We start from the raw sequence: 13,584 nt of genomic DNA on the forward strand, positions 1-13,584 counted from the left end.
ATGATCCTATACATAGAAAATCCAAAAAAAAAAATGGACAAAAAAGCTCCTAGGGCTAATAAACAAATTCAGCAAAGTAGTGGGGTACAAGATGAATATGCAAAAATCACCACTGTTTCTATACACTAGTAATGAGCAAGTTGAGGAAGAAAAGAAGAAAAAAATAATTCCACTTATAATAGCAAATAAAATAATCAAATATCTAGGAATAAATTTAACCATGGATGTAAAGGACTCATACATGGAAAACTACAAAACTCAGTGTTCTAGTTTTAGCTGTCAGAATGCAATATACCAGAAATGGAATGGCTTTTTAATAGGGGAATTTAATAAGTTGCCAATTTACAGTTCTAAGGCCATGAAAAATGTCGTATAACCAAAGACAGGTTATAGAAATGTCCATTCGAAGGCATCCAGGGAAAGAAGCCTTGGTTCAAGAAGGCCAATGAGGTTCGGGTTTCTCTCTCATCTGGAAAGGTACATGGCGAAAATGGCGATGTTCGCCAGTTTTCTCTCCAGGCTTCTTGTTTCATGAAGTTCCCCCAGTGGCGTTTTCCTTCTTCATATCCAGAGATCTCTGACTGTGTAGGCTCTTGTGGTTCTCATGGCTCTCTCGTGGCTCTCGTTTTTTCCAAATGCTTTCTCTTTTAAAAGAGTCCAATGAACTAATCAAGACCCACCTGGTATGGGTGGACTCACATCTCCACCTAATCAAGATTAATACCCACAACTGGGTGAGTCATATCTTTGCAGAGACAATCAAGTTTCCAACCTATAGTACTGAATAGGGTTTAAAAGAAAAGGTTGCTCCCACAAGATAGGATCAGGATTAAAATATAGCTTTTCTAGGGTACCTAATCCTTTCAAACCAGCATACTTGGCTATAAGCAATCAAAGAAGATCTAAATAAATGGAAAAACATTCCATGCTCATGGATTGGGAGAGTAAATATTGTTAATATGTCAATTCTATCCAAAATAACTTAAGATATCAATGCAATCTAGTCAAAATTCCAATAGTCTACTTTGCAGAAATGGAGAAGCCAATTATCAAATTTGTTTGAAAGGGTAAGGGCCACCGAACAGCTGAAGCCATCTTGAAAAAGAAGAATGAAGTTGGAGGACTAATACTTTCTGACTTTAACGCTCATTACAAAGCAACAGTGGTCACTGCCACTGGCACATCGATAGATATACAGACCAATGAAATCAAACTAAGAATTCAGAAATACTTTCATATCTATGGCAACCTGAGTTTTTTTTTTTTGTTTTTTTTTTTTGGCATGGGCAGGCTCTGGGAATCAAACCCAGGTCTCCGGCATGCCAGGCAAGAATTCTGCCACTAGAGCCACCACTGTGCCACTCGGGCCAACTGATTTTTGACAAGGCTGCCAAGTCCACTCAATTGGGAAAGAATAGTCTCTTCAATAAGTGTTGCCGGGAGAACTGAATAAACATTTGCAAATGAGTGAAGAAGACCCTCTCTCTCACAGCACATACAAAAATTAACTCAAAATGGATCAAATACCTAATTATTAAAGAACGAGGACTATAAAGCTCCTAAAAGAAAATACAGGGAAGCATCTTCAGGATCTTGTGTTAGGCTATAGGTTCTTCTTTTTTTTATTATTATTAATTAATTATTTTTTACATGGGCAGGCACTGGGAATCGAACCCTGGTCTCTGGCATGGCAGGCAAGAACTCTGTCACTAGCCTCTGCGGCCCACCCAGGCAATAGTTTCTTAGACTTAAAACCCTAAGCACAAACAAGAAATGAAAAAAAATAAGCGGGACCTCATCAAAATTAAAAACTTTTGTGCATCAAAGGACTTTACCACACCAGTGAAAAGACAACCTACTCAGTAGGAGAAAATACTTGGAAACCATGTATCTGATAAGGGTTTAATACTGAGAAATCTTAAAACTCAGCAAAAAGACAAACAACCCAATTTAAAAATGGGTAAAATACTTTGTGATGGTTAGGTTCATATGTCAACTAGGCTAGGTATGGTGCCCAGTTGTGTGGTCAAGCAAATGCTGGCCTAAGTGGTACTGTGAGGACATTTAATGGACTTAAATCATCATTAAGTTGATTGCATCTATGGCTGAGGTGATTGTCTTCAACAATGAGATGCTTCATCCAACCAGCTAAAGGTTTTAAAAGGAGAAGTGGTGGGTGTATGGGTAGTTCAGTGGTTAGAATGCCCGCCTTTCATGTGGGAGACCCGGATTAGATTCCCAGACCATGCACCCATAAAAGGAGAAGTGATGATTTTAGCAATCAGAAGAGAGAATTTTCATCTCTATTTCAGCTGGTCAGCTTTTCTGGGAAATTCATCAAAAACCACCATCAGAGTTCCCAGCTTGCAGCCTACCCTGTGAAATGTGGACTTGGGTTTCTCCATATTTGTGAGACAATTTTATAAAAATTGTCCGTTCTGTTTCCCCAGAGAGCCCTAACAGACTGGAATAGGCATTTCTCAAAAGAGGATATACAAATGGCTAAAAAGCACAGGAAAAAAGGTTCAGCATCATTAGCTATAAGGGAAACGCAAATCAAAACTACAATGACATACAATTTCACACGCACTAGAATGGCTAAACAAAAAATTACAAGTGTTGAAGAAGATATGGAGAAACACGAACACGCAACCATTGCTAATGGCAATGTAAAATAGTGCAGCTGCTGTGGGAGAGTTTGGCAGTTTCTCAGAAAGCTCTAGATGGAACTACCATATGACTAGCAATCCCACATCTAGGTGTATACCCAAAAGAACTGAAGGCAGAGAATGAACAGACAATATAGTGCCATTATTCACAATTGCCAAAGGATGGAAATACTCCAATGGAAGTAATCCAGGTGTCCACCAACTGATGAAAGGATAATAAATGGAATATCATGCAGCTGTAGAATGAAGTCCTGATACATGCAGCAATATGGATGAACTTTGAAGACATCATGCTGAGTGAAATCAGTCAGATACAGAAGGACAAATATTGTATGACATCACTAATATGAAATCATTAGAATAAACAAACCCATAGAGTCAGAAACTAGAATACAGGTTACCACAGGCCAGGATTGGAGTAGGACATGGGGAGTTGATGCTTAAATTATACACAGTTGATGGAAAAGTTTTGATAATGGATGTAATGTAATTCAGTACTGTTTCTTTGGTACTTCCTAAGAAAGCAAAGTATATAATTACCACATGACCTGGAAATCTCTCTACTAGGTATATACCCAAAGTAATTGAAAACAGGAACTAGAAGAGATTTTAGCACACTGATGTTCATAGTGGCATAGTTGAAACCAACTATAAATTAAAAGCAAATATAGGTTAAAATTTAAAAGAATGAGAAAAAGATGTACCCTACAAACAAGAAGCAAAAAAATGTTCATATGGCTGATGTTTTACTTTCATAGGCTGCTTAAGTAAATAGCATGAAATGGTTCAGCCTAAACAATGGGAATTTACTTGCTCAAAGTTTGAGGCTGGGAAAAAGTCCAAATTAAGGCGTCATCAAGGTGATACTTTCTTCATGAATACCAGTATTCTGGGGCTGCCTACTGGTGATCCTTGGCTCCTCTGCCACATGGCAAGGAACATGGCAGCATTTGCTGGTCTCTCTTATATTTCATAATGAAATAATGATAGAAAGGCCACTTAATCAGGAAGACAACAATCCCAAATGTGTTTAAATACCTAATAACAGAGTTTCTAAATAAATGAAGGAAAAACTGATAACTAAAGGGAAAGATATTAAAATTTCCTAATATTTTAGGAGATTTTAACCTCTATCTCAAAAACTGATAGAAAAGGCAGAAAAAAATAAGTCAGTAATGACAAGACTAGCAACCATCTCGGCCTAAGTGATACGAACAGAACCTAGGCCCACAAACAGAACAAACCATCTTCATAAGTACACATGGAATGTTTGCCAAAAGAGAATATAATCTAGGACATAAATTAAGTCTTGAGGAAATTCAAAAGATTGAAATATTAAAGAGTTTGTTCTCAGATCATGAATTAAATTAGAAATCAATAATAACTTGCCTAGAAAATCCCAAAATGTCTGAAAATTAAAACACTAATATAACCAAAAAGATCAAAGGAGAAATCAAAGAACAACTAGGAAATATTCTAAACAGAATATTAGTGAAAGACAAAATATCAAAATTTATGAAAGGCAGAAAGAAATAAGAACAGAAATAGATGAATTCGGAAATAAACAATAAAGAAAATTAACAAGGCCAAAGTTAGTTCTGTCAGTTATAAAACTGATAAACCCATCACAAAACTATCCAAGAAAAACAGAAAGAAAACAAAATTTATCCATATCAGAAAAAAAGAGGAAACAGCACTACAGATCTACAAGTATTATATCTGGATAAGAGAATACTGTTAAGTTTATGAAAATTAATTTAGATGAAATAGAAAATTCCTTGAAAAGCACAACTTGTAAGAAACAATAATAAAACTGACTCAGAAAGAAATACAAAGATTAAAGAAATTGAAGTCAAAACTAAAAATCTTCCCACAAAGAAAATTCCACGTCCACATAGTATCACTGGTGAATTCTATTAAACTTTTAAAGAAGAAGCAATATCAATCTTTTAGAAAAATAATGAGGAGGAAACATTTCCCACGTCATTTTGTGACTCCAATATAACCAAGACACCAACACCTAATAAAGACATTATTATAAGAAAAAAAATAACAGATGCAGGAATGCAAGGTAAGTTCAACATTCAAAAATCAATGTAATTCAATAGTTAAGAGAATAAAGGGGGAAATTCAGATAAAACTTAACTAGCAGAATAGTGGTTACCTGGCAAGAAATCTTGATTTAAATTATTTTCAAAATACGCTCAAATTCCAGAACAGTGATTGGTAAATGAAATTATAACTTACCTGGATCAGGAGAATGATTATTCTGGGGACAACCAGAAAGGGTTGGGGGCACTGAAGATATTCCTCTGGAAAGTCCTGTTTGGGATACATCCTGTTGACTTTCCCATCGGCACTATTCAAGACAAAATAAGTAATTTTGTTTCAAATTAATCAATTAATAAAATAAGTTCTTCATCTTATCTTTAAAAGCTGGGTTTTTTTTAAAATATTATATAAATTACTAAAACTTTATTTCTTTTACAGGACATGTTAAGTCTGACTTACTCAAGTTTCATTCCTTCCTCATATACTAAATTTTGTTTATAATTTAATTTCCTTAATAATAATAATCCTTTAACATTTAATATTAAATGTTGACAATTTACAGTCTCCCAAGTGCAGAATATAACATTCTCCATACTATATAATGTTGCCTTTCCTACCAAAAAAATTATATATTTATATATACATATAGATATATATATGAACATCCATTTTGAAATTCTCCCTAATATTCTACTTCTTAGGCTGTTCTTGCTATTTTGCCTCAAGATACCCTTTTCTGCTTAAGCTTCTAAACAGAAGTAACTCTACTATTGTAAGGTTAAGGTGTCTTTTCAATCTTATCCAAAAGTATATTTTCACACGCCTTTCATGAAAATAAAATTTCTAGAGAACAATACACTACAAAAACTCTCTTATATTTAACAGATATTAAAGATAAATTCCAACTAAACTCAAACCAAATAATCACAAATTCTCAATTATAGAAGTCTCTGAAATAACAAGTTTCATTGTACTCTCAATTTATTTTGTAAATTCTCATTAAAGAGATTTCATTGCATACTATAAGAACAATGCCAGTTAATGGATTAAATTACCATTCTACAACTCACGATGAACCATATTAACAATGATGCCATCAAAGCACTTTTTTTAAACTTGTTCATTGTATAGTATAATACATATACAAAGCAAAGAAATAAAAAAGCAATAGCTTTCAAAACACTCTTCAACAAGTAGTTACAGAACAGATCCCAGAGTTTGTCATGGGCTACAGTATAATCCTCTCGGATTTTTCCTTCTAGCTGCTCCAGAATATAGGAGACTAGAAGGCTTAAATATTTTTTTTTATCATCACAACTGACTTTCTTCCTTCTTTTTGTTTGAAAAATTACATATATACAAAAAAGCAATAAATTTTAAAGCACAGCACCACAATTAGTTGTAGAACATATTTCAGAGTTTGACATGGGTTACAATTCCACAACTTTAGGTTTTTACTTCTAGCTGCTCTAAGATACTGGAAACTAAAAGAGATATCAATTTAATGATTCAGCATTCATATTCATTTGTTAAATCCTATCTTCATGGTTTAACTCCACCACCACCTTTGATCTTTCCATCCCTCTCTTTAGGGGTGTTTGGGCTTATGGCCATTCTAACTTTTTTCTATGTCACTAACATGGGATACGGAGATGGAACTATCCAATGTTCTAGGGAGGCTGGGGCCTCTAGGTTTCAGGACTTTTCTGTACCAGGGACCCATCTGGAGGTTGTAAGTTTCTGAAAAGTTACTCTAGTGCATGGAACCTTTGTGGAATCTTATATATTGCCCTACGTGTTCTCTAGAATTGGCTGGAATGGTCCTGGTCAGAGTTTGGCAGATTATGTGAAAGCACTTTTAATATCACGCCTATCTAGTAAAGAAATAAATCCCAACTAAATGTACAAAAATTATTATCAGAGTTGAGACGGAAACCTTTTAAATGCTTTAAGCTCCTTTTTCTTCCTCTGATACTCACTCTGACTTCTTTTCCACTAGAGTTAAATAACAGAATTTAATGTTAGTTTAAGTAAGTATTCCACAGATGAATGATCATAATCATTAACTTGAGTTTCCATTACTAATTGCCTTAAAAGCAGTATGGGGAACAGAAAGTTCCTTACTGCTACTGAAGATGGATTGAGGTGCAAAGGCCTCTTAGGTTTCAGATATGTATTGGAAACGTATCTGCTTTTAGCAGCAACTTAAGTACTGATCATAAAATCAATAAACCCTAAGTGATCTGGATCCTGTTTACCTCAGAGATTGCCACTCTTCCCAAGAACTCTCTCAGCACTTGATAATCATTTTTTAAAATGGTACAATGTTTAGCATAAGGGAAACAGAATAGACATGAATAGATGATTAGGGAAACAACTGACTGTGAAGTATTTCACTTCCCGATCATCTGTATTACAATGAATCATATGCTGATTTACATACTTTTAATGTTTCATTAATGTTTTAGTGTTCTTTGCATTTAAATTTAATTATCTATCTAGGAACTGAAGCTTTGTGTGCTCTGGGATATTACAATCAGGTAACTGACCACTAAGGTCAGTAATCTTTGCATGTACTCTGCGGAAGAAAAGTCTCAAGTTTTATTTATAAGGTCAAATGCAGACAAGGTTGTTTTGAAGACAATTTACTTAACTCAAAGATAAATTCATTTTCATTTTTTAGATTTTCTTCTTCATATTGCAGCTGGTGTAGCAGCACTCTGTCCCTTAGGAAGAGAACTAAGTACCTGATTGAAGTCAGGACCTCAGCTGTGTGGTATAAAATGGTTCAGTGACAAATAGGAATCACTTCTTCCCCAAGGCACATTCCAAGATCTAACTTCACAGGGGATGGGGTGGGGAGGGTGGGGGGAGTGGTTTAATTTTTCCCCACTGGCGCTCCCACACAATCTTACTATCACATCAGAAGAGGAACGTAACTCTTTCTGTTTCATTTATTCAACCTTCTTAAACAAGAACATTTGAAAGAATTTATATAGTACTCGGACATTGCATTTGCCATATTGCTAGAACTACTGGATAATGAAAAATGGAGAAATCATCTCTTTTCCATCCATCTACTTTAATAATCATCTTATCTTAGGAATCTCACACCTGTAGCTCTCACTGCCCAGAGAGAGGAAGATACAGCTTTTGAAATATCCCTGGGATAAAATGGTATCTGCTTCAGAGAGAGCAACAGATCTGGATGATAAACTGGATACAACACTCCTCTCTCGCTGGCTGACACTCACAGATCTCTAGAAAAATGCTCCACTGAAATCATTCACCATGTTCTTTTTCTGCTACACTATGTACTTTCTCTTGCCATAAATGAATCCTGTGGTTCGAGGACAGGCTGTACACACTTTCCTCCAGGAACAAAGAATTACTGTTTTTCTTAGAACTTTTATATGCTTGGCTCTTCTAGAATTTTCTTTCCTTAACAGAAATGTTGGTGGTGAGAGAAGGAAGTGTGCCGGTTTGAAAGGATATATGTACCCTACAAAAGCCATGTTTTAATCCTAACTCCATTTTGTAAAGGTAGCCGTTTCTTCTAATCCCTATACAGTACTGTATGCTTGAAACTTTAATTAGATTATCTCCCTGGAGATGTGACCCATTCAAGAGTGGTTATGAAACTGGACTGACGTATCTCTACCCATTCCAGGTGGGTCTTGATTAGTTTATTGGAATCCTATAAAAGAGAATGACAAGGGAGAAAGCCATGAGATTCTGAGAGAGCAGAATGCCGCAGAACCACGAAGCAGCCAGCAACTTTGGGAGATGAAGAAGGAAAACACCTCCCAGGGAGCTGGAGAGGAAGCTAATAGATGATGCTGTGTTCATCATGTGCGCTTCCAGCAGAGAGAGAACCCTGATTGTGTTCACCATGTGCCTTTTCACTTGAAAGAGAAAACCTGAACTTCATTGGCCTTCTTGAACCAAGGTATCTTTCCCTGGATGTCTTAGATTAGACATTTCTAGAGACTTGTTTTAGTATGGACATTTTATAGGCCTAAAAACTGTAACTTGCAACTTATTAAATTCTCCCTTTTAAAAGCCATTCCATTTCTGGTATATTGCATTCTGGTAGCTAGCAAACTAGAACAGGAAGCATCCCCGTAAAGCCATAATTGGAAGGAGACGAGCTCTGGGCTATGAATAAAAAGGACTTCACAAGAAACTGCTTCTTTTTGCTCTCTTATGAGCTCAGTTTTAAAAATGGAAGAGCATTTTTTTTTTTATTGCTACCACAGTAATTCATATACTACCACCTGGAATCGAAAAAGATAAATCTGTGATCTGCTTCTAACATTCTGTATGTCTATCAGTTAAGAATCAGCCATGATAAGGAGATACAACACAGAAGACAAAGAAAACTCAGGCTTTGTTTTAGATTCCTAAACTCACTTAATAATTATTAGGGATTATTTGTTCTAACAATCCAAAAAATAAAATCATATTCAATATAGCAATTACTGTAGTTGTAGACGCTTAAAGGCAAACTCAAAAGGCCAAGAACACGAGGCTATTAGCAGTCTTATTACATGATTGGTCCCACTTACACACCTAAGTTTTCTTGTTACTCCTCTCATACCAGACACAAATTTGTTGGATTTTCTATAAATAAGTCTGATTTTGAGCAGAATAGGGACAGAGAAGTAAATAAAGAAGAGGACTGGTGGCCTCTAATCCAGCTAAAGAAGAAAAGACTTATGTTTGGCATCACTCTGTACCAGTATTACATTAAATAATTAGTTTTCCGGAGGGTCATGATGCCAAAATACAGAACACAGAAACTGAATATGTTAGTGTTTTTGACTAATATTAATTTCATTAAAAACTACTCTTTAATCAGAGGATGACAAGCACATTAAAGTTCTTAATAAAAATACTAAAAAAAAAACAGCTTTAGAAACACCATATTTTTAAGTCCACCATGTTCCTTGTATTGCAAAATATCTCACTGCACAGTTACCTTTGAGGTAGAAAGATAAACAGACTGAAATTAACTCTGAACCTAAATATCAATCTAACAAGTCCATCTTATTAAATTGGTCATAAAAGCTTGCTAAATTTTCATTACATCTTTAAAAATATGCTTACAATAATGATGTAACACCCAGTAACAGTAAACAGCAATATCTTTGCTACTGTAGATCATATTTTACATTTTTAATTGAAAAACTTATCAGCAGAGTGATTTCTGTTGAGCCCCAAGGCAAGTTTAGTCAAATGGAACAGTAATCCGATTTTCAATTTTTTTTTTAGGATTAATTAGTTTATCAGTTCTCATCTTGATGGAGCTCAGTAAAACAATTCCAAATTTAATATGAAGCAAGCATCGTAAATATGGGTATGCAAAATACAACTGGCCTAATTCAAAGTACTATTAGGTCAAGCAGTGATTTTGTTTAGTTCCTTACCACCACCCTGTACATCCCCAATAGCCCCAATCCTACAAAATTCTTCCCAACCTACCTTCCCCTCCATCCCCAAACCACACCCTGAAATGTCAATCTTGCTCAAGACTAACTAATCTGAGAAAAGGGAGACTATAATCTGTGACTTCTTCCTGTTTCTAAATATTATTTCAATGAACTTATTTGTTCCCAAATTACACTAGAGAAGACACAGTACATCAAATTCTGTAATGCTGATTTTGTAACCATGACTGTGTAGTGGTGGCAGAAACAGACACTTTCCCATTTTCTAATGGAAAAGAAAAAAGAATGCAAGAATAGTCCAAACAAGAAAGGCCAACTGATTTTTGACAAAGGTACAAAAGCAATTCAATGATGGAAGGTTAGTCTTTTCAACAAACTGCTGGAGCAATTAAATAACCACAGGCAAAAAAAAAGAAAATGAATCTGGACCTACACATATATACACATAAAGTCAAAATGGATCACAGATCTAAATGTAAAACATAAAAACGACAAAACTTTTAGAAGATAACAGAGGAGAAAATCTAGGTGACCTTGGGTTTGGTGAAGAGTTTCTTAAGACACTGAAACCATAATCCGTAAAAGAAAAAAATTACTTGACCTTCACTGAAATTAAAAACTCTGTTGTGCAAAAGATCTAATAAAGGTATGAAAAGACAAGTTATAGACTAGGAGAAAATATCTGTAAACCAAACATCTAACAAAGGACTCATATCCGCAATATATAAAGAACTGTCAAACTTCAACATTAAAAAAAGGCAGTCAATTAGAAAATAGGCAAAACACATGGACATTTCACTTAAGAGGATATATGAGCTACTGGATTTGGGGGGGGGGGGGGTGTCTGCATTATGGCGCCATAGGGAAGAGTGGCATTTAGTTCCTCCTCTAGACCAGCTAGTAAATAGCCAGGAACTGTTCGGCACACCTGAGGGAATTTGTGACTAAGAGACTGGCTTGACAAGAAATACTAAAGGGAGCACTATGGGCAGACAGGAGAGAGAAGTCTAGAGAAGAGTTTAGAAATGAAGACTATCAGTAAGGGTAAAAAGAGGAGAAAAAAAAAGTTATGGCATACAAAATTCAAAAGACAAAATGGTAGAAGAAAGTACTGCCTTTACAGTATTAATATTAAATGTTAATGGATTAACTCTGCAATCAAAAGACACAGACTGGCAGAAATATTAAAAACAGGACCTATCTATATGCTATCGACAAGAGACTCACTTTAGACCCAACAACAAAAAAAGACTGGAAGTGAAAGGCTGGGAAAAGATATTTCACACAAATAAACAGAAAAGAACAGGGGTAGCTCTCCTAATTTCTGACAAATTAGACTTTAAATATAAAACAATTAACAGAGAAAAAGAAGAACACTATGAATTAACAAAAGGAACAATTTATGAAGAAGACATAACTATCATACATATTTATGCACCAAGCCCGAGTGTTCAAAAATACATGAGGCACACACTACTTGAGGGGAGAAATAGACACCTCTATCATAATAGTTAGAGAATTCCATACACCACTCTATCAATAAGGAAATAGAGATTTTGAGTAATACAATAAATGAACTAGACTTAAAAGACATTTACATAACATTACACCCTACAACAGCAGGATACACATTCTTCTCAAGTGCTCATGGTTCATTCTTCAGGATTGACCATATCATGGGTGACAAAACAAATCTCAATAAATTTAAAAAGATTTAAATTATAAAAACACTTTCTCAGATTATAATGGAATGGTTATGGAAATCAATAACATACAGAGGGACAGAAAATTTAAAAATATTTGCAGGCTAAACAATATACTCTTAAACAACCAGTGGGCCAATGAAATATTTACAAGAGAAATCAGTGACTATATCTCCAGGCAAATGAAAATGAAAACACAACATATCAGAACTTATGGGATACAGCAAAGGCTGTGCTGAGAGGAAAATTTATTACCTTAATGCCTATATTAAAAAAAAGAAGAGGCCGGCCACGATGGCTCAGCAGGCAGAGTCTCTCCTGCCATCCTAGCATCCCAGGTTCGATTTCCAGTACCAGCCCAGGCAAAAAAAAAAGAAGAGCAAAAATCGAGGAATTAACAGTTCACCTAGAGGAACTAGGGAAAGAACAGCAAATTAACCCCAAAGCAAACAGAAAGAAAGGAATAATAAAAATTAGAGGAGAAATAAATAAAATTCAGAACATGAAAACAGTAGAGAAAATCAACAAAACCATAAGTTCTTTAAGAAAATCAACAAAATTGATGGACCTTTAGCTACACTGAAAAATGAAAAAAGAAAAAAAAAGAGTATGCAAATAAAATCAGAAATGGGAGCAGGAACATAATTATTGATCCCACAGAAATACAGGAGATAAGAGAGGATACAATGGGCAAACATATGCTAATAAACTAGACAACAAAGATAAGATGGACAACGTTCTAGAAAAGCACAAACAAACAACACTGACTGGAGAAAAAATAGATGACCTCAACCAACCATCACAAGTAAAGAGACTGAATCAGTCTCTTTAAAGAAAAGTCCAGGACCAGATGGCTTCACGTGTTAATTCTATCAAGCACTCAAGAAACAATTAGAACCAATTCTGTTCAAACTCTTCAAAAAAACTGAAGAGGAGGGAAAACTACCCAGTTTCTTCAAAGAAGCCAAAATCACCCAAATACTAAAGCCAGATAAAGATACTTCAAGAAAATTACAGACCAACCTCTTTAATGAATATAGGTGCAAATATTTTCAACAAAATAGTCACAAATCAGATCTAGCACCATGACAAGTGGAATTTATTTCAGGTATAGAAGGCTGGTTCAACACAAGAAAATCAGTTCATGTAATATACCATATCAATAAATCAAAGTGGAAAAATCAAATGATCATCTCGATTGATGCAGAAAATGCATTTGACAAATTCGACATCCTCTCTTGATAAAAAACACTTCAAATGATAGAAATAGAAGGGAACTTCCTCAACATGATAAAGGAAATACATACGAAAAACCCAGAGCTATCATCATCCCCAATGGGGAAAGACTGAAAGCTTTTCCTCTAAGATTAGGAACAAGACAAGGATGCCCACTGTCCCTGTTATTATTCAATATTGTGCTGAAAGTTCTAGCTAGAATAATTAGATAAGAAAAAAAAAATAAAAGGCATCCTAATTGGAAAGGAATAAGTAAAACTTTCACCATTTGTAGATGACATGATACTGTATGTCAAAAATCCCCCCAAAAATCTACAGCAAAGCTACTAGAGCTAATAAATGAGTAGAGCAAAGTGGCAGGGTATGAGATCAAAATCAGTACTATTTCAATACACTAATAATGAACAATCTGAGGAGGAAATCAAGAAAAAAATTCCATTTACAGTACACAACCAGAAGAATCAAATATTTAGG

General features: G+C 35.0%; 1 protein-coding gene across 1 annotated transcript in view; it reads right to left on the reverse strand.

Moving 5' to 3' along the window:
• The window catches only part of KIF13B (kinesin family member 13B), a 331,605-nt gene that overhangs the window by 64,606 nt on the left and 253,415 nt on the right, over window positions 1-13,584 (reverse strand). The window contains exon 36 of the mRNA XM_077152891.1: window positions 4,917-5,028. Within this exon, the coding sequence (XP_077009006.1) occupies window positions 4,917-5,028 (112 nt within the window). The remainder of the gene's footprint in view (window positions 1-4,916; window positions 5,029-13,584) is intronic.

This window comes from Tamandua tetradactyla, chromosome 3 (assembly GCF_023851605.1).
Source record: "Tamandua tetradactyla isolate mTamTet1 chromosome 3, mTamTet1.pri, whole genome shotgun sequence".
In the NCBI taxonomy this organism is placed as follows: Eukaryota; Metazoa; Chordata; class Mammalia; order Pilosa; family Myrmecophagidae; genus Tamandua; species Tamandua tetradactyla.